This window comes from Astatotilapia calliptera, chromosome 22 (genome assembly GCF_900246225.1).
Source record: "Astatotilapia calliptera chromosome 22, fAstCal1.2, whole genome shotgun sequence".
Lineage (NCBI taxonomy): Eukaryota > Metazoa > Chordata > Actinopteri > Cichliformes > Cichlidae > Astatotilapia > Astatotilapia calliptera.
The window spans coordinates 18,346,079-18,367,900 of record NC_039322.1 but is presented as its reverse complement, the minus strand read 5'-3'; the positions used below and the strand labels follow the sequence as shown (position 1 = coordinate 18,367,900).

General features: G+C 40.3%; 1 protein-coding gene across 1 annotated transcript; it reads left to right on the top strand.

The window, feature by feature from the left end:
• The first annotated feature begins 10,925 nt into the window (after positions 1–10,925).
• Positions 10,926–16,889, top strand: sla1a (Src like adaptor 1a). Its single transcript, XM_026157220.1, has 8 exons — positions 10,926–11,119; positions 11,520–11,616; positions 11,960–12,059; positions 12,273–12,359; positions 12,616–12,719; positions 13,276–13,407; positions 13,891–14,020; positions 15,520–16,889. The coding sequence occupies exons 2-8, from the start codon at positions 11,544–11,546 to the stop codon at positions 15,719–15,721; spliced, it is 828 nt and encodes a 275-aa protein (XP_026013005.1). The 5' UTR covers positions 10,926–11,119; positions 11,520–11,543; the 3' UTR covers positions 15,722–16,889.
• The last annotated feature ends 4,933 nt before the right edge of the window (positions 16,890–21,822 follow it).

The following is a 21,822-nucleotide window of genomic DNA, read 5'->3' as shown; positions in this document are numbered from 1 at the left end:
CATGGAAATCCCCCAGCAGCCTTCATCTATTGCAGCATAACTAAGGGAGGATTCAGGGTCACCTGACCCAACCTTAACTATATGCTTAAGCAAAAAGGAACAATTTAAGCCTAATCTTAAAAGTAGAGATAGTGTCTGTCTCCCGAATCCAAACTGGAAGCTGGTTCCACAGAAGAGGGGCCTGAAAACTGAAGTCTCTCCCTCCCATTCTACTTTTAAATACTCTAGGAACAACAGGTAAGCCTGCAGTGTGAGAGCGAAGTGCTCTAATAGGGTGATATGGTACTACAAGGTCATTAAGATAAGATGGGGACTGATTATTCAAGATCTTCAATGTGAGAAGGAGGATTTTGAATTCAATTCTGGATTTAACAGGGGGCCAATCAAGGGAAGCCAATGTAGGAGAAATATGCTCGCTCTTTCAAGTCCCTGTCACTACTCTTGCTGTAGCATTTTGGATGAACTGAATGCTTTTCAAGGAGATTTTTTTAGTACCTACTCGGCTGGGGTTCCAAGTGATCCCAGGCGATCCGAAAACATGATGTCAGTAGACTGCATGCCACTGATTGGCTAGTCAGTGGCGTCACTCAATGAGTCATGAGAAAGACTCCTTCCCAAAATCAAAACCCGCCATTTTTAAAATGATGTCATGGGACTTTCGACCGCATTGTTATAACGACCCTGTGCACATCAGGTGGTTCTTGACTGTAAAGGAAAACCAGCAAGACTGATCATGTCTAGCTGAGTAGGTACTAGTGGAAAATGGCTATGAGACTGTAAGCACAAGGTGGACGTGGTATAAAAAGTGAAGCTAGTTAATGCAGACCTTGAAACATGCATTCTTCATAATATCCAGTAGGAGGCAGGTCATCTGGTTGCATAACAGTCTGCGGTAAAAGAATCCTACTTCTCTTCTTGATTTAAATGTTTTCTTCACGAGTTTACGATCTCAAATGTTCATTTCGAGTCTTCTCCTTCAATACAGCACGACACTCATTTTGTAAATTATGGTCTCATTTAGTGTGAAAAAAAAGATAAAGAAGGGCATACTCTGGGGTGCAGCTTCCTTGTGATTCACACGTTGCTTTGGCGAGAGATGCTTTAATTTAAGTCAGCTCACCCTTAAAAGCAAGATGGCGACAGATGAAATGGGATGTTAGACTAATGTTTTCAACAATGTTTTAGAAACGTATTTGTCTTCTTAACACTAACTTGTTAAAGCCTAAAAATACAGAGGGGGTGAATACTTTCTCGTTGCACTGTAGGTTTGCGAGACAATGTGCCTGCACCCAGCTGCTGCAGTGCTTTGTTCATTTGTTTGGTTTTTGGCCGGCAAGAGGTGGATTTAGGATGCTTTATGATGCCGACTGCTCTCAAGATCACCACTTTAAACAAAAGTCCTCTTTTATAGTATCTGTGTGTAGATCAGCAATAAGCAGCCCAGTGAGGCATACACATTTCAGCTCACTATGACTTTGGCTGCAATTCAAACCAAACACTGGCTTATGTTTCCTTTAGCTCTGTGCAGACTTTGACTTCTATGGTTGAAAAACACAAACATGATGCTGTTTTGGGATATGCCTTGGTCGTAAATGAACATTTTGTTGAAGTCTTGGCATTTCTTAACGTATGGGCCAAGCCCGCCCTTGGAATGCTTTGTCTTGGAGTGTTAATCCTGACTGATCCCTTATCTCAAAAGGGCTGGCTGGCCTCGGGATATGTGATTTTGAAGACCTCATTTTTTCTGTGCTGGTTATAGAGATCAGGCCTTTGCTTAGATTTTTCACCAGATGTCGATCTATTGATACCTCCTATGTGTGTACACACACGCGCGCGCACACAGAGTTCAGCTAACACCAAATGGGCTATAAAATGCTGTGGATTCAGTAATTCACATTTATTTGGCTATTTACCACTCACTCTGACCCTATCAAACTAATGGTTTCTGAATAATGAATGGCTTAAAATGGAAATGCATTGTGTTACTGTTGAAATGACACCATGCACTGGGTCTAACATTTGAAAGGGTTTAAAACCTGCAAAACCTCATTGCAAGGGCTCAGAGAAATTCAAAAGGTTAGAGGAATCTTGGAACCGTCGTGAGGTGAATGGATTTTCTCAAAAGCAAAGCGAAGTCGTAAACACGATTTAAAGCTGAGCACATCCCCAGAAAACCCACCACAACTCAAACCACGCTTTCAACATCTGTCTGCAGTCACAACCGAAAACCTGCAGGGACCAGTTAAAGCCGCGATGGTACAACAGCGATTCTTTTTTTGGATCCTTTTAAGACAGAGCATTACACAGCACCAGTCTATTTTTTCCTCTACCCTATTCTGGTCTGTAAAGCTGGTAATGGGAAGGAATGAGGTCCAATTACACACAGGGTGGAAAACAACAAAAAGTGGACGTCTCTTCAGGAGTGTCAACACAGAGCCATGTAATATGTTCCTGCACAGCGGTTAATAGCTGCACACAATGTCTGCATACAGTTGTGACCTGAGGGCAGACCCTCTCCGAAGTACCTCCGAAGGTGGCTGTAGCTCAGGTGGCAGAGCAGGTCAGCCACTAATCAGAAGGTCGGTGGTTCGATCCCCTGGCTGCATGCCAAATATCCTTGGGCAAGATACTAACCCCATGTTTGCCTACTGGTGGTGGTCAGAGGGCCTGGTAGCGCCTTTGTCCGGCAGCCTCGCCTCTGTCAGTGCGCCCCAGGGCAGCTGTGGCTACAATGTAGCTTGCTATTGCCAGTGTGTGAATGGGTGGATGACTGAATGTAGTGTGAAGCGCTTTGGGGTCCTATGGACTAGAAAAGCGCTATACAAATGCAGGCCATTTACCATCTCAAGTGTTTTTGTTTATTACTGAAAATACCACGGCCATCTTTCTCATCTGTTTAATGTTGCAAAACCTAACTCTAAAGATACCTCATTTTGGAGGCTGAATAAAAAACTTGAGGAACATAATTATAACAGATACAATACAACCCTGTGCTCTGATTAAATAATGCAAGTGTGCGTTGGTCAGTCGCGGCTTCATATTCAGATGGCATCTAATTGTCTTTTATATTGGGCTCAAAGGCAACTTTTTAACTGTTCACAATTAGCTAATCAGCATGTGGCAATAACAGGATACTGTTAGAAACTCTAAAAAGCAGAACTAATTCAGTAATGTCAGCATAGAAATTTTCTCGATTTCTCGGTATCTAATATTAGCGACGTCAAACTACTGAACATACCAATATGAAATACGGATGTAGCCTTCTGAAAACATGTGTGTCCTTTTATTTCTAAGATAGGATTATGTTTTGTCCAGAGTTGTATAGATTCACTTTAAAGAATGCAGACTGTTAGGTTATGTCTACAAAGGCTTGAGTGTTACAAAGACTTTTATTTCATGCATATATTAGTCTGCTTTGTGCCAAGCATCACAGTCTGTCTAACATCAAGCACACCAGTGTTGTGCGTTCATATGTGGTCTATATTCTAATAGGCTGATAAGCTTTAACAGTCATGGCTGCACAGTAAGTAGAGTGTAAATTAAAGAACTGTTGGTAGTAAATTTTCACTGCTCCACTGAGGACTGTTTCTCAGAAAAGTAATAAAGCCAATAATCAGCCTGGAGTACCAGCAGGTCCTCAATGATCTGTAAAGCAGCCAGTGGAAAAAACATTTTGAGGGCTTCCTGTATTATGTAACTCTCACTTGGCTTAACTTTTCCTTCAAAAGTACAATCATCAGCTACTTATTTGCTACTCAACATAACCCCAAAAGACTCAGTGTTGTTTGTGTTCATTCATATTCCTTCTCTTTACTTGAACTAGTAAGATCACTTTCCACCAGTGATTTCACTGAACTTAAAATATGTTATTATTTGTCTTTACAAACATCACTCTCGAAAAATATACCCTTCTACCAAGATAGCAAAGATCACAGCGCTTAGATGACAAAATCTGCTCAATTATTACATTCCACACATTTGTACATCACTCAGTATATGTTTCAAGTTACTAAACACATGCTGCACATCAGATCTGGCTCTGGGGCTTTTAGGGATTTAGATGTCTTGGAAACAGCAGTGTGCCTTCAGTGGGTGGACATACTTTTGCAGGTGCACAGCGAAGACATGCGGCACGAAAACAGCCCACAGCCCTGTAATAAGTGGGTAACAGATGATGATGCAGCGATAAACTGTAAACTCCCATCTGCGTTGCTGAAGGGAGTGAGTGAGTCCACTGATGCAGACTCTCATTATGGGCTTGACAGGGCTGGCTGGCAAAGTAACCAATAGTTACCCAACCCTGCACGTGAAGACTGGCATTATCCTCACTGTGTGCATGTGTGAGTGTGCACATGAAACTGGAGGGTGTGGCTGACATAAAAATACACAGGTGACCCTAATGGAAGCACTGGTTACAGAGCTTAAAGAGCTTAAATGATGGAACACTTTTACTATTTGCAGAGCACAGCTTTAGGGATTAGAGTGCAGGTGGAACTGTTAATTTAATGGCACGATTACAGCAAGACCGCACCTCATACTTGCTTGCACAATGTCACATCTGTCCTGGAAACCCTTGGATACCCTTACTGTCTTGAAGAGATTTTATGCTGATCACTTTACTTGTTATACTCAGACAGAAACTCACCAGACACTTTATTACCGACACTTTCCTAGTGCTGAGTTGGACCACGTTTTGCCCTCAGAACTGTATTAATTCTTTATGGCACAGATTCAAAAAGCTGCTGGAAACTTACCTCAGAGATGTTGGTCCATATTTACATGATAGCATCACACAGGTCCTGCAAATGTTTTGGCTGCACATCCAGTTCCACCTCCTGTTCCACCAGTCCAAAGGTGCTCTGTTGGATTTAGATTTCGTGACTGTGGAGGGTATTTAAGTAGCTTCGTGCTCACTGCTATATTGGAAGCAGCCACCACGGTCAGCAAAAATGCACAGGTAGGCCATGGTGTTTAAAAGATGCTCAGTTGGTTCCAAGCGACTGAAAGTGTGCCAAGAAAAACATCCTCTACATAATTATACCACAAACAGCAGCCTGATGATGACACTAGACAGAATGGATCCATGCTTTCATGTTGTATATGTCAAACTATGACCCTGCCACCTAAACATTATTGCAGGAGTTAAGACTCCTCAGACAAGCAACTTATAGCCTCAGTTTGCTGTTCTTCACTGGGAGGAGTGGCACCTGGTGTGGTCTTCTACCGCTGTGACCCATCTGCTTCAAGGGTCGACATGCTGTGCCTTCAGAGATGGTCTTCTGTTTCAGCCCTGTTTACCTTTCTCATAATGACTGGTTATTTAAGTTACTGTTGCCTTTCTTTCAGTTGGAAACAGTCTCCTCTGACCTCTGGCATCAACAAGAAATGTTCTTCCAGAGAACTGCTGCTCACTGGGTATTTTCTCTTTTTCAGAAAATTCTGAGGAAAAATTGTGTTGGAATATCCCAGCAGATCATCAGTTTCTGAAATACTCAGACGAGCCTGTCTGACACCAACAAACATGCCACATTTAAATTCATTCTTTCCCATTCTAAAGCTAGGTTTGAACTTCAGCAGGTCACCTTGACTGACTCTGGGTGCCTAAATGTACCCAGGTGCTGCCAAGTGATTGGCTCATGAGATATTAACAAGCAGGTAACCTGGTAGCTTGTGAGTGTTAACAGAAGCGTGTTTCACTCAGCCTGTAAAATTGTTGTGAAACTTCAAGAAAATAACCTGAATGAAATATTCAGGTAACAAAGAATGAGACGAGATTTTCATAAGAAGCAGCCTGGAGTTACGATCTGTGATATGTGTCATCATGTATTTAGACCTAGGTACAAAAAACTAATAGAATACTTACAAATTACGTATTCAATTTATAGGTTTAATGTTTTTCATGACATTTACAGCAGCAGCTGTGTTTTCTGGCTATTTCCTAGATATCAATATAAGTCAAATGATGAAAGCTGAACCTTTGGATCTGAACTAGAAGCTTTTGGATGATTTTAAATACACTGGCTTCATTATTTGACACTTTGACCACATTTACTATATAAACATTTAACTATGCACAAAGTATTTAATGTATATATACGGCACATATAACAAAAAGAAAGAAAATTGTAACTGGCACCCTATAAGAAATAGGTGAAAATGCAGTTTCACAAATCAACAAACACTTGCTGATAATGTAAAATTAAACAGGATATCAGCTGTGCTATCACACGCCATCACAAGCTGCATGCTTTTATCACTAGATATAGGCAGTGCTGACATGGAAACTGGATGGCAAGCAGGTTTGCATGCACATGCATACATTGTACAGACAGACATAGTGCGCATACACAGGCATGTGAAACCAACCCCAATAAAACTGCCTTTGCTGACCCTGCAGTAAAACTGGTTTTAGTATTTGAGTTCAGATAATACAGTTATTTTGACAAAAGGTAAAAAGGTAGCCACAGTTCTGCTTAACACAATGCCATCCACATTTCCCAGTAGTGTTTTGTCTTTATAGTGGTCACAGTTCATAGTAATGTTAGTGATGTAATTGTCATGAGTAATACTTTCCTATGGCGTCATGTCAGGCTTCATTTATTGTAGCTGACTGGACTTAATGTTTAAGGACCGGCGAGGCATTCATGTCTAAGACGTTGTTGTTGTTAATTCTCTGTGGAAGTCTGCTTCTGTTTCACTGGCAGCCAGGAGAGATTATACAGTGGGCGACTTTTCAGTTCTGTGCCCTCTTTCGTCACAAAGTCCATGATAATGATACAGTGGTTTGCAAAAACACATTTCTGCATGCAATTTTGTCCAATTATGTTGCCATTAAAATCCCCAAAACGGGTCTGCTGAAACAGACTTTGGGGAAAACTCTTGGTCAATACGATTGTTTTGATTTGTTAAATTAGCAAATAGAAATAACACTGCTGCCAAAATTCAAAGGAATATCATTGGAAGTTCAGAGGAATGCATTAATAGATGGGAGAAGCAGGGAGGGACGATTACTCCCACAGACGGTTTAGTGGATAAGATGCTCCAGATGCCTGAATGACCCACATACAGTGACTACATTATATTAATAATAACAGGTTAACTGCTGAAGGATTTTAGCTTTTTTTGCACGCATAATTTGGATTTTCGTTTTTTAAAACGTAAAAGTGCTACAAACATATAAAGCCTGTGGATAAAAACTGTTCTCAAAAAACATTAAAAATGTTCAGATATATTCAGAAGCAAATGTAAGCAGTTCACGCCCGTTCCTGTCAGTTCTGTGGTTTAGAGTCCAGTGGGGTCAGTTTTGCTTCTGTATTTAGATACTGCTTATTACTGTGGGAGAGCACAGCGACCACATAAAGACCAAGTCTCGGTGTCCAAACAAGAGGAATGTGTATTGTTTTTTAGGAAAAAGAGGAACTGTGGTGCGATTCATTACAGCAGCGCTCACATCTTGCTTTAAGAGGTTCAAGGCATCCGAGTGTGTCTTGATTTAGAGGAAAAAAAATATGATGGGAATTCCTCAGCGCTAGTAATTTAGTAATTTTAGAAAGAGGGCGTGGCGGTCAATTCTCCTTGAAATGTTCAAACACATCCAGACTGCAGCACAGTAGCCTCTGGCAGCAGAGGCCAGCGTCAGCCACAGACAGACAGCTTTTGTCTTTATGAGAGTCGGAGTAGGAAAAAAAAACGGTGTTACTCTCTTCCCCAAACCCCCATAAAAACAGTGCTTACAAATCATCGACCATCTTCAAAGCGAAACCTCACAACTTCCCCAACACGCGTTATACACCAGCACTGGTGCATCAATCACTTGAAAACTATTTTACTTTTATCAAAGATGGGAAACTGACTGGCAGCAAAAGATAATAACACAGCCAGTGTGACACCTCTACATACAGCAGCTGTATGCAGCTTTTGAATAAAGACATGTTTTTTTATACGACCCAGATCTAAGGGTACTGATGGGCTGATATGCATATTTTAGGAAATATGCCTTTACAGCTGTGTAGAATGGTTGCACAGTAGTTAGTACTATTTCCTCACAGCAGGCGGGTGAGGGGAGGGTTCGACTCCAACATCTGGCCAGGGTCTTTCTGTGTGAAGTTTATATGTTCTCCTTGTGTCTGTGTGGGTTCTCTGGGTTCCTCCTAAAGTCATGCAGTTAGTGGGTTTAGACTAATTAGTGATTTTAAACTGACACTAAGTGTGAGTGCTATCAGACCAGTGACCTGTCCTGGATGTACCCTGCTTCTTGCCCCTTGACAGCTGGGATAGGTTCCATCCCCCTCCACCATGACTCTGAATCAGATAAATGTAAAACGTCTGGACTTCTTTAAGTTGCTTTAAGACATTTCACCTCTCATCCGAGAAGCTTCTTCAGTTCTAGGCTACAATGACCTGGATGACTGAGAACCTTCACAGACATAAATGTAAAACAATGGATTATCCGATGAATGATCTACAGGATATATTTATGACTTCACAGACAACATCTTGAAATAGGTCTTTTTATTTAAGAAATGTATAATAAAGGAAATATTTTCCCGAGCCAACTGAACCAAGGCAGTTGTCTTGGAATTTTAACTGACCTTTATGTGCTCCTGAGTGGGATGGAAGAAGTCGCCATGGAGGGGAAAACCTGGACTTCTCTGCTTAAACTGCAGCACCTGCAATACATATGAAGTGTTTCACCATCTATGTATATTTCCTCCACTGGTAACTGGGTAAGCAGGAGAAGATAAATGGTTGGATGTATGGATAAATAATAAAGAACAATGTATAAGAGATCATAGAACGCAGATCTCAGTAAAAACAGGACTGGGTTTCAAGTCATTGTTTTACAAGTAATGGAAACAATAACAGCGTTTGGTGGTGTAATGCCCACTTATAATTTCATTTCCTATGTTTTTAAATAACTGCACTAGCCCACACACTGTTGTTAGTCTAAATGACCAAGTAAACAAATACTTAGTCTAGAAAGATCTCAAAAGGAAGACATGTGATGGAGAATGAATTGCCTTAAAGAAGAGGGGAAATAAATATCTGATCTTTAAGTAACAAAGAGGCTCATTGAAGTGAGGCTAATGTGGACAGCCCCGCTGGTTCACGTGTGTAATGTCTGATGAAAGTATGATTCACTCAAAAACACACATCGCCCTGGCACTGCAAGAGACAGCAACCAGGACCTGAAGAAGTAGAAAGTCTGTGTAATGAAAGAAAAAAGAAAAATGTTCCAGGCTTTACAGAATTATCGATTACCTTTGTGTGCTCTAATACTACTTACATCTTTTACTACTTACATCTTTTTCAGCTTCATTCATACAAATTGTTTTTTAAACTAACATTTTATATTGGTATCACTTTTCCAACTTTTTCAACATTTCTTTACACTACTTTACGCCCTGCCACGTTTATAGCGGGTAACACTCTAATAGTACAGCTATAGTTAGCTTAGTGTGAAATGTGATGCATGTCACACTGCTAAACCTTCTTCTCTATTTAGTCATCCACATATGACTGTTAATGCCTGAATAGGACAGAGATGGCATAACAGATAACTGTCCTGTGAAAGCTAAAAAAAAAAAAAAAAAACTACATAGAAGTGCTAAAAATTCTAAAGATAAAAGTAAATTTGGTCAGCACACAAACTACCTGGTATTTATTTTCATTCTAAGCTGGTGGAGACTTCCTTCCTGGCAACCACAGCTGTTAGAGTCCTGGAGTCTCACGGTAGCCACCAAGCCACAGTATCTGCTGCTACGCAGAACAGAACTGCGTAAAGCATGGTTTAGTCGCAGTTCAGTTGGTACATGATGTGATGCATGACTCTGTGTACTTCCTCTTAGGAATTTTATCACTCAGAGCTAACCTTATCCCCCTTTCCACCAAAAACCAAAAGGAAGGACTAACTCAGTCTTTTAAATATTTCACTAAAGCGTAGTTTTGAAGAAGAATAATCCAGGTTTTAATATGAAAAATACAGTTACATAACCATATTTTGTACTACATTTTTAAACATTAGCTGAGATTATAAATAGCTGTCCAGAGTTAGTTGGTTGAATTAAGGCACATAGGAGACACATACTGGGCTCTGCCAGTGCCGGGGGCCTGCCAAGCACTTTTTGGCATTTTTGTGGTACCCCACATGTTCCATTTGTGGGATCAGAAATAAAAGGATACATTACCGCAGCCTCACGTTCCCAGTTTGTCACATTGGGATGTTTGGTACCATTGTAACACATCTTCAGTGCCGCTTTTCAACATGCAGGGTAATATGAGTTCCTGCCTGAGACAAACACCTCGAGACTGCAAGAAAAACACTTGTGATGTCACAAGTGTTGCATGACTGCCAGAGAAGCTTGTGTGTATTTTTTTAATATATATTTTTTTCATGTAACATGGAATATAAGCTATAGGCTATTATAAACTTTGTATATGATTTGAAAATACGGACAGTTGTTGTAAAAGCAGTGTTGCCTAACAGTCAGATGTTTCTCTCTGGATACTTAATTCCCACAGTCTACAAACAATAAGGGTAGTTTTGCTGATTCTGTCAAAGTATTCTTATTCTTCCCTTGAGGGGTTTTCAAGAAGAGAACTACACTGATATGATTTTAGCATTTTGAATACTACTGGTTTCACCTAACCAAGTTTGAAACTTCCCCATGGGGCTTGAATGATTTGAACAGATTATTACTGTCATCGTTATTTTGGGGGAAAAGCACACTCACTATTGGCGATCAGCACTGACTTTGTGAAACCAAAACATTATGAAAGAAAGCCCACCTATAAATTTAAAATGTCAACAACAAAAAACCCCAGCGGCGCTTTTGGTTTCCCTAACAGCGAGGCTGTTGTGAAGTCTCTTCTTGCATGTTTCACCGTGTTTCTCAACAACACTCTTGCCTGCTCTCTTCCTCATTTCATTACAGGAAGTGAGTTTGCAGTCAGATGCAGAGCTGTCACCCCAGTGGGTGACATATCATTCCTGTAAACTCTTGTGAAGATGGTGCCGTTCTAGTTCCAGATTCTGCTGCTGCCGCGATGCCCTGTTTGGGTCATCATCTCTCTCGCTGGCCTTGATGCCATCGGAAACAACGAGCCACAAATTTTGCAAGTAAGTGTTCACACTTTGCTGAGCTGCATCTGCTCAAGCGGACCTGTCGCTTCTTCATACTAGCCAGCTGTCTTGCTACATACTGTGACTTATAAATACAGGCAGGATCTGTCGAAATGCTTTCATGGATTAATCATAATATGCGTTATGTAAGATCATTTGAAGTTTAGGTATATGATGTGGCAATATCTAAATTCACAGTCTGTTAGTTAGTACACAAAGCTCGGTGCTGCAATGGAAAAATAGGTTCGATAACATCTAGCCTCAGCTTCCCCATTTTGCAACAAATGTGTCAGTTGAGATATAGCTCAATGGTCAGTATGTAGACTACAAGATCAAGAGCAGAGAGACGTGTACTAGTGATTCCTGTCTGTCTATTTTCTTTTTGTCCTGACTTCAGGCTGGAGTCTAGTCCATCTGGAGGATGGGGAATGTGATGCGAGGTGTGAGTGCTGAGAACAAGGTCAACACCGGAAACCCTGAAACCTCTCTGAAGGGTAAGATGTCCTTTTAGTGTATAAATAGCGCAGGCTGATAAAAACTACAGATTGGGAGCTTTCTGCACTCTTGGCAGCAACAACAGTCACTGTGATAATCCCTGACCGAAGAGACACTGATATCTTGAATACCAGAATTTACTGTTTCGCCATGTTTCATTATGCATGCCTATGATGATGTGGCAATTGAACCTAGGCAATTAAACACAAATCACGAGTACACATACATAAGAAATCACAAATCTAGTCTTAAAAACTGATTTCGGACAGTTTTAGTTATTTCTAAATTACAACGGCAACATTTGGCTGCCAGTAAAGGCTGCAAATATTACTGTTTTTGCAGGCACAGAAGACGAGGTGGTGGTGGTGCTCCAGGACTATCCTGCTCCTGAAATCAGCGAGCCGATCTACAGACTGGGAGAAAAGCTCAAAGTGGTTGCGCAGTAAGTTCATGTGCTTGCTTTTCTAATTGAAAAAAAGAAAAGAAAAGAAAAGAAAAGAAAAGAGAAAAGTTTTGGAGATTATGTGCAGCAAAAGGAAACCAAAGTCAAAAAGAAAGGTGTGTTTGTAATGGAGTGTTCTAAATGTGTAATTTAGAGAAGTGGCTCGGCAAAAGGTCAGTTTTTAATTCCTCTTTGCTTCTGTGTCGTTGTCAGGGAGGCTTATTGGTGGAGAGTGCGCTCTATCCAAACGGGGAAGGAGAACTACATACCCGGCAGCCATGTAGCACGAGTGTACCATGGGTAAGTAACACCTCACTGACACTATCTTCCGTTCCACTGGTCTGGTTGGTTTGCTTGAACTTGATAAAAATAGGTCCTTCTGCTTTACGAGCTGTCGTTTTAACAGAATGGGCATGACATATTGGTGATGCGCCCTATATTACAGCTGCGTTTGTGCTGATTTAATAAATATGGTGATTTATATTATTATCCCCACTAGTATTTAATCTGGAATTAAATACTCATTTGGGTTTTATTTTTCTTTTGGTTCAATCAGCTGGCTGTTTGAAGGTGTGGAGAGGCAGAAGGCGGAAGAACTGCTTCTTCTACCCGGGAACAGAGTGGGTTCTTTTCTGGTCCGAGAAAGCACAAGGGAGAGAGGTAAGAACAAGTAAACGACTACTTTCATTTGATTCCAATTCTTGGTTTCTGTGAATAAGTTAAAAGCAATCGTGAACTACCTCTGAGACTTAACTACCGACACAGGACATCAGCATAGTCACACCATTAACCGCTCAGTTAACCATAGCTGGAAAGGGGAGGAAGCAGCAAGCTGCTACTGAGGTCTAGATAAAGCAGGCCAATGACTGCTAAGCTAAGCTGAGCCAAATGCCTGCTGGTTGCATCTTTAGGCTGAATGGAAAGCAAACAGCCTATCTCCCAAAATGTCAAACTATATCTGTAAAGACACGTAAAAAGGGAAATGACTTCTAACTGGGCCAAAGTCCCATTGACCTGTGATAAATAAATAAATCCAATGACTAAACTTGACAGGAGATGGAAACTACACCACATGACTGAACTTCACGTTGCTTCTGCTTTGTCTCAAAGCCGTAGTTATTGATGTTATTGTTATTAATCATATGGTCTTGTTTCAAGATTGATGTCATTATTGAAAGCCTGTCTTCAAAGCATGCGATGCGTGTCACATCCTCAGGTCTGTATTCGCTCTCAGTGAGGCACAGGAGTGTAAAGCACTATCGTATCTTCAGACTTGACAACAGCTGGTACTACATCTCCCCACGTCTCACTTTCCAATGCCTTGAAGATATGATCAATCATTATTCTGGTGAGTAGATACGTAAATATGTTGCTTTCTCATAGACCTTTAGTTCACATGTGAGACAGTAAACAAACTCATCATGTGTAGGGGCACACACACACACACATATAAGTACTAACGAACTTCAGAAACCACACACGCTTAGATGAACAAAAATACAGTTTCATGTTCTTAATATAGAAGTATTTGTTATCAGTGTTTCAGCCTCTATATATATTTCCTCCACTGAAAGAATATTTTTGGAACACAACGGGAAATGAGATACAACTTGCATGTTTGATAAGCACTGTTGTGTACACAGTGAGGAAAAGCGGTTGTGATAATTGCTGAAGTAGTGCAATACTCTTGACACATATATAAGTTTGCTTTGTATGTTTGCTAGAGCGGTCAAGTGTTGAGTGGTTCATGCAAATTTTGCAACTTTATGTTTGTTCTTTGCTCGTCTTGCCTGGGGGCTGTATTTTACTTCCCCTATTGTTGCATTTTCAGATTCTGCAGATGGGTTATGCTGTGTGCTGACCTCGCCCTGCCTGTCTGGCACGATTCAGCCGCCAGATGCAAGTCTTGGAGCTCCACCTGTAGTGATGCGACGCAACTTTGACTGGAACAAAGTAGACAGGTACAGATGAGATTCAAATAAATATTTTGCTATGAAGGCGACAGCCATGAAGTGTGTTTATTTGAATATTTGTGAGCCAGAATTGCACAAAAGCTGCCCAGTGGAGGAGCATGTGCAGGGAAGAACTGGGGGGAAAAGTCTGTCCACTTTATTTTAAAACTGCAACATTGGGAGCTGGCCTTTGTCAGAAGATCAAGTTAGAAGCATGTTAGTGTGACAGTGCATGTTGTGTGCCCCTCCCTGAAGCTGGTTCTTCGGTCTTCCTGTTAAAAGGGAGGTTTTCCTTCCCACTGATGCCAAGTGTTGCCTCATAGAGGGTGGTCTGATTAATAAGGTTCTCTTGTATTACTGTAGGGTTTTTACCTTACTGTACAAAGTGCATTGAGGTGACTATTATGGTGATTTGGCACGATATAAATAACACTGAGCTGAACTGAACTGAATAAAATTCAAAATTGCCATCTTTGTCCTGCCTTAACGTTAAGCCTTTGAGATACAATTTTAATGCATTTTAATGAAAAACACATTTAAGCACTGTTAAAAAAAAACCTACAGCCAGCATCTAACCAACTTTGTGCAACAGTACCATGGGGATATATTTGAGCTTCAACAACAGAAAGCTCACAGTGGAGTAACAGAACAAAGCACTGTTGCCCTGGATGTTCTGTTTCTGTTAATTCACCGTAACTGTTTACACTGTTTATTCTTTATTTATTATTGTATGGAGGGCATTTGTCAGAGGCAAGATTTAGGAAAAGCAGGAAAAAAACAGCTGACACTCAGGAGCCACAATCAACATGTCCACCAGTGTCTCATCTGACAAGCTGTAATTAAATCTTTACCAAACGAACAAATACTAAAACCCATGATACAGTATTTCCTCATTATTTTCAATTTATGTTACATATTTTTCTAAGATCACAAAATTGTTTCCATTCATGTTTTTTTTTTTCAAAAGTCTATTTTTCACTTTAATTTTGGTTTTCAGAAATTATTGTTTTTTAATATTTAGTTTCCATTTAAGTTTTAAGTTACATTTTAAGTTTAGTTATAATAACCATGGTATGACGGTTATAAGTTTCCTTTTTTTAATCTTTATTAAATATGCAAAAGATATTTTATAAAGAAATCGGTGAATCATGACACTAAACAAGAGGCAGCAATGAATATCTGAGGCAGCTGTGGAGGTGGAGCCTGGTTAACGGTTAAATGTGAAGGTCAGTGGTTCAGCCTCTGGCTCCATTTTGAAATTTCTTTGGGCGACAGACTGAACTTTGAATTGTCCCTAATGCACCTGTTTAAATGTTAGGTTAAAAGTGCTTACGTATGTGAAGAAGAAAAAATGTGTGAATGAGGCTACAGGTTAGAAAACACATTAAATGCTGAAACTGAGTAAAAAAAACAAAGAACCTGACCACTGCACTCAAATCCAGCATTTTACTGAAGGTTTGTCCTTATTCTAAGGTGGGATTAATTGTATTCATCTCTACACTTTACAGGAACCAGCTGGTCAGCACAGACGCCTGCAACGAAAACATGGTGAGCTATGGAGTCAGGAACAGCATCGCTGCCTACCTGTCCTTTGCTGGCGATCAAGACCCTTCACAGGTGAAATCAGATAGCAGGAAGAAGAAAAGCAAATCGCTGTATGTGCTTCCTGAAAATGGCCTTCCGAACACTGACTATGACGAGGACTTCTAGATGCAACAGTGAAGCTAAAAAGACCGGACTATTTTTAAGTGGAGGCCAGTAGACAACTTCCTCTGAAATCTACTAACGATTCCTTCAGAGCCAGCAGAGAACAGTACTGAGCCGAAACTATTACCCCAAAACATCGAGGCGTTTCATTGTTTCTACTTTGAGCACTTTGAAGTACTTTTAACAATAACGCAAATCGCATGACCAATTACACTTGTGAAGTAGTTGAACTGGATGACGGTGCAATTTAGATGTGAATACCCGAACGCAGGGCGGAAAAACAAAGCTTGGCATTATGGTGTGATGAGTGATGTGGGATAGATTCTAATTATATGCATATGACTTTTTGTGGCTTTCAAACTATTTTAAGTTTTATTACTATGGTAAAATGGTCATATTGAGACACAGGCAAACTCAGATCATTTGAATTTGGGGGCTAAATTGATGCATTGAAGATGAAGATCATATAATGAGTGTGTCTCAACCAGTGATTTATTCACACACAAATATAGGGGGGATTGAGCGAAATGTGGCTTCCTCTTATAGTTGCCATCCTACGATTTGTCATTCAATATTAATTCTCACTATGAGATTCACTACACAAGCCAGTGTCGCAGTTATCAACAACCAACCTCTAATTAATGGCTTTCATTGTGGTGTGACCCACCGATCAAGAGAGTGAGACCATGTGTATAGACAGAGGTTGTAAAAAATATAATCCGCTTTAGTAATTTGAGTGAACTGGCCCTTTAAATATCCCCAGAGGGTGGAAAATAATCACTTCTGTGAAGCACGATAAGGCTCCAAATGGTTTATCAATAATATATGCTGTGTGGGTTGTTCACAAAATAGTTTTTTTTCTTCTTCTTGTAATTTTCTTTTAGTTTATTAATGTTTCCTAAACACTGAAATGTATGTTCCTGTGTAATAATTTATCTAACTTGAGCAACTCAGGTTACAAATATCGTTACCGGGCTTGGTAACAATATTTTAGTGTTACTAGTGCAACAGGATCGTGTGAATACTGTATATAATTAATATGTACCAGTTATCATGTTTCATGTATCAATCAATTACAGGTATGGCTGTTATGGTAATAGTCTGATGCTTTTTTGCCTTATGTTTTATTTAATGTTTCATGGGAATAAAGACCAGTCAACTGCAATACTAACCATTAGAGAGGTCACAGTATTTCTGGTAAACATCGGTGTACTGCATGTTTAAATTTAAGCAGAAAAACACGCACATGACCTAAAAGTAAGACAAAAATATCCCACCAGCTGTGAAGGTGTGTGAAGCTCAGGACTCAACCCGAGGACGACTGCTGCGTATAAAAACCCCAAAAACAACAACATCAAAAAAGCATATTGTGATTCAAGGTTAGGTTTACTGTTAACGTAACAGTTCACTGAACCAAATTAGCGAATAGTCATCAATTAGTTTCATTACCAATCTCTTATCATCATGCTTGTCTGTGCACCATTTGCAACTCATGCATATATTTTGCACTTTCTGCACCAGTGCTGAAAAATGGAGAGAAAAAAGATATAAAAAAAAAAAAAAGACTGCCCCTTTTGAGAAAATGAGCTGTTAACCAAATAGAAAGGGATTTGGGCTTCCCCCTATTTAGCATGAGATTTCTTTAGGCAAATGTGAGCCCATGAGAACAAAAGTCAAAGCATCCTGTTTTTCATTCACCCTCTCAGATTTAATACTGTACCCACTGTTCATCTGATGTGGCGGCATGATGGGAAATTTCTGAGAACTTCTGAATTCTGATTTCTTCACAAACACACAGTCGGCCTATTGACATTTGCTCAACTTCCGCTATTCTGCAAGGTCTTATGGAACAACTTCTTTTTAATAAGATCATATCTTACTGCAAATCTGCAATGAACCCGAGCAAAACTGCCGATGTTTTCGAGTCTGAAACTAAGAATGACGAACGCGTCCGAGGAAGCAAGCAGAAGAGCTGTCGAATCAGTCAGATGTGTGGGAAAATTTCAACTACGTGTAGTGCATTATGGCTGAAAAAGGAACAGTGTCCTAGAGGTTAAAGCACAGGTCTGCGTTTGGCCTGTGTTTGCATACAGAAAATAACAAAAATATATGAAATACTGGACTGTTTGACCTCTTTTACATTCTGAAATATTTAAAAAAAAAATGATGAAATGATTTTGATGAAGAGGAAAGGGTTTAGAGAAAATGAAATGAGCCTTGGAGCATTTGCAGAGAATGTATGTTGTAGAAGAATAGTTCAGGAAATTGCTTTACGTTCCAGAACATATGCGCTACAACTTTGGCGACCTTGCCAAATTGTATTTATTTGTTTTTTTGTGAAATTTATGAGCCAACTGTGTGTAATCAGTACAGGCAAACTCAGCACTTTCTTCTCTGTTAAAGAGCAAGATCAAATAGTTCTGTTGGCTTGTTTTAAAGTCTCGTAAAATATCTGCAAGTGGGGTTACACGGTGTATGCGCGTGAGTGTGTGTGTGTTGAATGGAACAATCAGTGATGCAGACACACACGTCTGGTAGCCTACTGCTGCACCATGCAGAGACTGCTTTCCAGTCAGCGTTAGTGACTTCTCACATAAGGCCCCCTCTGCAGACCATGTGCAACCAGTTGAGAAAAGACTGGAGGCTAAAGCATAGGAAGATTGCGCGCTGAGCGACTTTGCTGTTTTGCTGTTAGTGCGGTTTGTCCACATGACACATTTTCTGCTTAAAGTTGAACAACTGAGGTGAAGAAAGCGGGTTGAAGAGTTCAACTTGGAATCAGAATGAAGGCAGAGCCATGGGAAGCATGGTCCATCAAAGGTCACTTATACATTCAAAACAAACTCTGCCTCTGATCACTCTGTTCATCCATATTCAAATCAGTGAAGATCCAACACAGAAAAAACAGCTGTTCCCTGAAACCATGCAAGCACTTACTGTAACACTAATGCAGATAAGAAAGGTGATACCCCGTCACCCTGCCAATCATCACACTTTTGTTGTACATGGTGAAAACAATTGCCCTCAGTGAGGCGCAGAGAGGAAAAAATACAGCTCAAACTTAACGTAACCAGATCCCCGTGCAGCTCATGCCGACTTACGAGAAACCCCCGGGTTCTGTGACTTTATGATGAGCAAAAGGGATTCAAGCTTGAGTCTCCTGTTCTCAACTTGATTTTTGTTTGATGTTGCAGTGGATGTTAGAACCAAGAAAAACACTCCAACAACGCACTCTGGCCTCTTTTCTTCTTCCTGAATGAAAACAAAAAGAGGAAGAAGAGTTGAAGCCTGCTCATAACTCGGCCTCTAAAAATGGGATCAAGGCACAGAACAAAAAGGGGGATAAGTGAAGGAAATGAAGAGATGGATGGGGATCCCTTATCCTACAGCCTGCTTTCTGTTAATCACGTTCTTCTGATCACATCACATCCTTTCCACTACCCCTAAGGCCCAGCTATAAAAACCTCTGACTTTGCCACTGCGGGACCCAGTGCTTGTTTGTGAGCTCCTAAAAATCCACATAAATGTTTCCTTTGCTTAATTAGAAATATTCTGTTTTAATTTACATTGCTGCTTTCCTTCTCCAAACTATCACTTTCATTATGGCTTATTTTTTAACTTCTATATGGTCTTAATAATCAACTTTAGGAATTTTGCTCATTTAAGTGTTGATCGTGTCATCAGAGCAGCTCTGGCTTTGACTCTGGCTCTGGCTTTTTCCACCACATTCCTTTTAATGCTATATCAAAGTAGGACATGGGGAATTTGAATGCTGGGTTGTTGTCTTGAATCCTTTGTCTGCTCGTTGCATCAGTCATCATCGGTTTTTAAGTATTTTTTTTTTCTTTGTTTGTTTTTTTTCACCCAGGACTTGTTGCATTGCAAAGATAAGATGATCATTGTTACGCACTTCAGCTTCCTCAGTGTCGTAGCAGATCAGTGTATGGTGCAGATAGACATTAGTATGTTCATTTCCTGTCTGAAAACCTCACACTGCGAGCTGACGTTACCCTGTGCTTATTTTGGTGTGAAAAGTGGCTTCCCGCTCTAACTTTAACTCTTACCACTTCCTGCAGACATAGAATAAAAATCAGCCTAACCCTGAGTTTGAAATTGAACATTTTCTGTTTAGTTTGAGTACATACTCCAAGTATATGTTATTGCAAATGATTGGGACATATATTGTACTGCTTTGTCACAGCTGTGCCATGTCACTGACCCTATGAACTGTAACTCTTTTGCTCACATTTTACAGATAACGAGGGCACTTAGTAACTTTTGCAGTATTAGTTTAAACACCTGTCTGTGGACTGATGTGGCAAATGTCACAAATGGCTGGCTTGCCTACTTCAAGATTTGGCAGGATGTGGTAGTAGAATACTGGCATTTTGGCATATTTCATTTCATGTTATTTTCACATGGTTATTAGGACAAACCCCAAATGTTTATCCCATTTTAGGCTCAAAACAGACACGAACAAGGTAGCTGCACATTGAAAGATAATAATAAGGTTTTACTAAGAAGCCAGTGGTTCAATAATTACACTAATCAAGTGTAAATGCTTTTGACAGTTTCTCCTAATCCGGTGAAAAACCTCCTCCAAAGAGTAACGTCAACAGCACTGAGTGTTCTTCTCAGAAACAGCACATGAGAACATGGCCTTTAATGTTGAACCAGGGGCCTCAGCCAATACACACAACCAAATCCAAGGCTGTCCAGAGACCAAGAAGAAAACAAACAAGAACCGAACAGTCACTAGAGAAAAACTCCAAAGGTCCACATCTTCGCCAGGGAATGGGAAGGTCTTATGTGCGCTGCTAGGAATCTCTATCTACTTCCATTTCTGAAGCTTTTTCACATAAATACCAAAGAATGAGGAAGTGATGTGCATGATCATTACAGAATTACTTTTTCACATGTTTAATATAGAAAGGTTACAAAAAAAAGCCAAAGTAAACACAGTGACAGATGCTATTACCCACAAGCGCCATGCTGTGCACTTTCTGTGGTAATCCTGGAGGGGACGGCTTTGTAATATCATTTTCCACATAACAAAAAAAACGTTGCTTTTAACACCTTATTATCCAGACTTGAGTGACTTAGTTCACAGTTATTAGGTGCGATTGGTGTCTTTCATTCACAGCCAGTTACCACCATAACATAGCTAAACAATACAGGCACGTTTTATTTGCCAAATAAAATGTTGTGAAATCTGCAAAGCCTGCTTTAATGGGCAAAAAAACCTAAGAGGGTAAATATGATGAAAACAGCCACTTGAATCTGGGAAAAGTCAGCCTGAGGCATAAATTATTTTCTGGAAGTAGTTGAAGGATAGGTATTCGGAGAGGGGGGGGGGAAAGGATAACTCTGCTCTGCTGTCACTCAGTCGCCAGCTGAGTAAAAGCTCAGAGCATCCTTGCCTGCTGCGCTATACAGCCATTACAAGAGGTGGATGGGTCCTCTTGGAAAAAAGCTCATTTTCAGTGAGGAGATTTTCGAGCAGCTGTTTGCCACGTGGCTTCTTCTAAATAATTAACACAAGCTTTCCACAGGCACTTTCTAAATGGGAATTCAGTTGTTGGTAAACCTAAATAAGCCCAGTTGGTGACTTAATATGCAAGCATACACTGCCTTCAGCATGCTATAAAAAGTCTTGTTAAATTTTCACTGCTCTGGCAGGTGAAACCATGTGTCAAGAATTTAAACATTTAATATCTCAATACCTGTGAAAAATTGCTTAAACGTGCAAGAGGACTTTGTGTCACTCTTTCCGTTGCCTTCAGCTCCCGTTGAAGCCCATCGCTCTCTGGCAGTGAAAAGCAGGATGGCAGTTGTGAGCATATTAGCGTCAGGAACAAGTCTGACGCACTTCCTAGTCAGTGAAATGAAGAAAAATAAAAGGCAGTTAAGATGGATGGGTTTCAGGTCAGACTCTGGGCTGGAGATGAATGCTCGATTAATAAAAAATACAGAGTTGATGAGAGGGAGAAATGTCAAGACAACTACTGGGACATTAATCTATCACATAGCTTACGTGACCACTCATACTTGACATTACAATGGCACAAAAGACTGAATCATAGTTCACCTTCAGTGCAAGAGGA

Coding starts and splice junctions, on each gene's coding strand:
- sla1a (XM_026157220.1), top strand. CDS start 11,544: ATGGGGAATGTGATGCGAGGTGTGAGTGCTGAGAACAAGGTCAACACC. Junction 11,617..11,959: donor CCCTGAAACCTCTCTGAAGG/GTAAGATGTCCT, acceptor CTGTTTTTGCAG/GCACAGAAGACGAGGTGGTG. Junction 12,720..13,275: donor AGAAAGCACAAGGGAGAGAG/GTAAGAACAAGT, acceptor TCACATCCTCAG/GTCTGTATTCGCTCTCAGTG.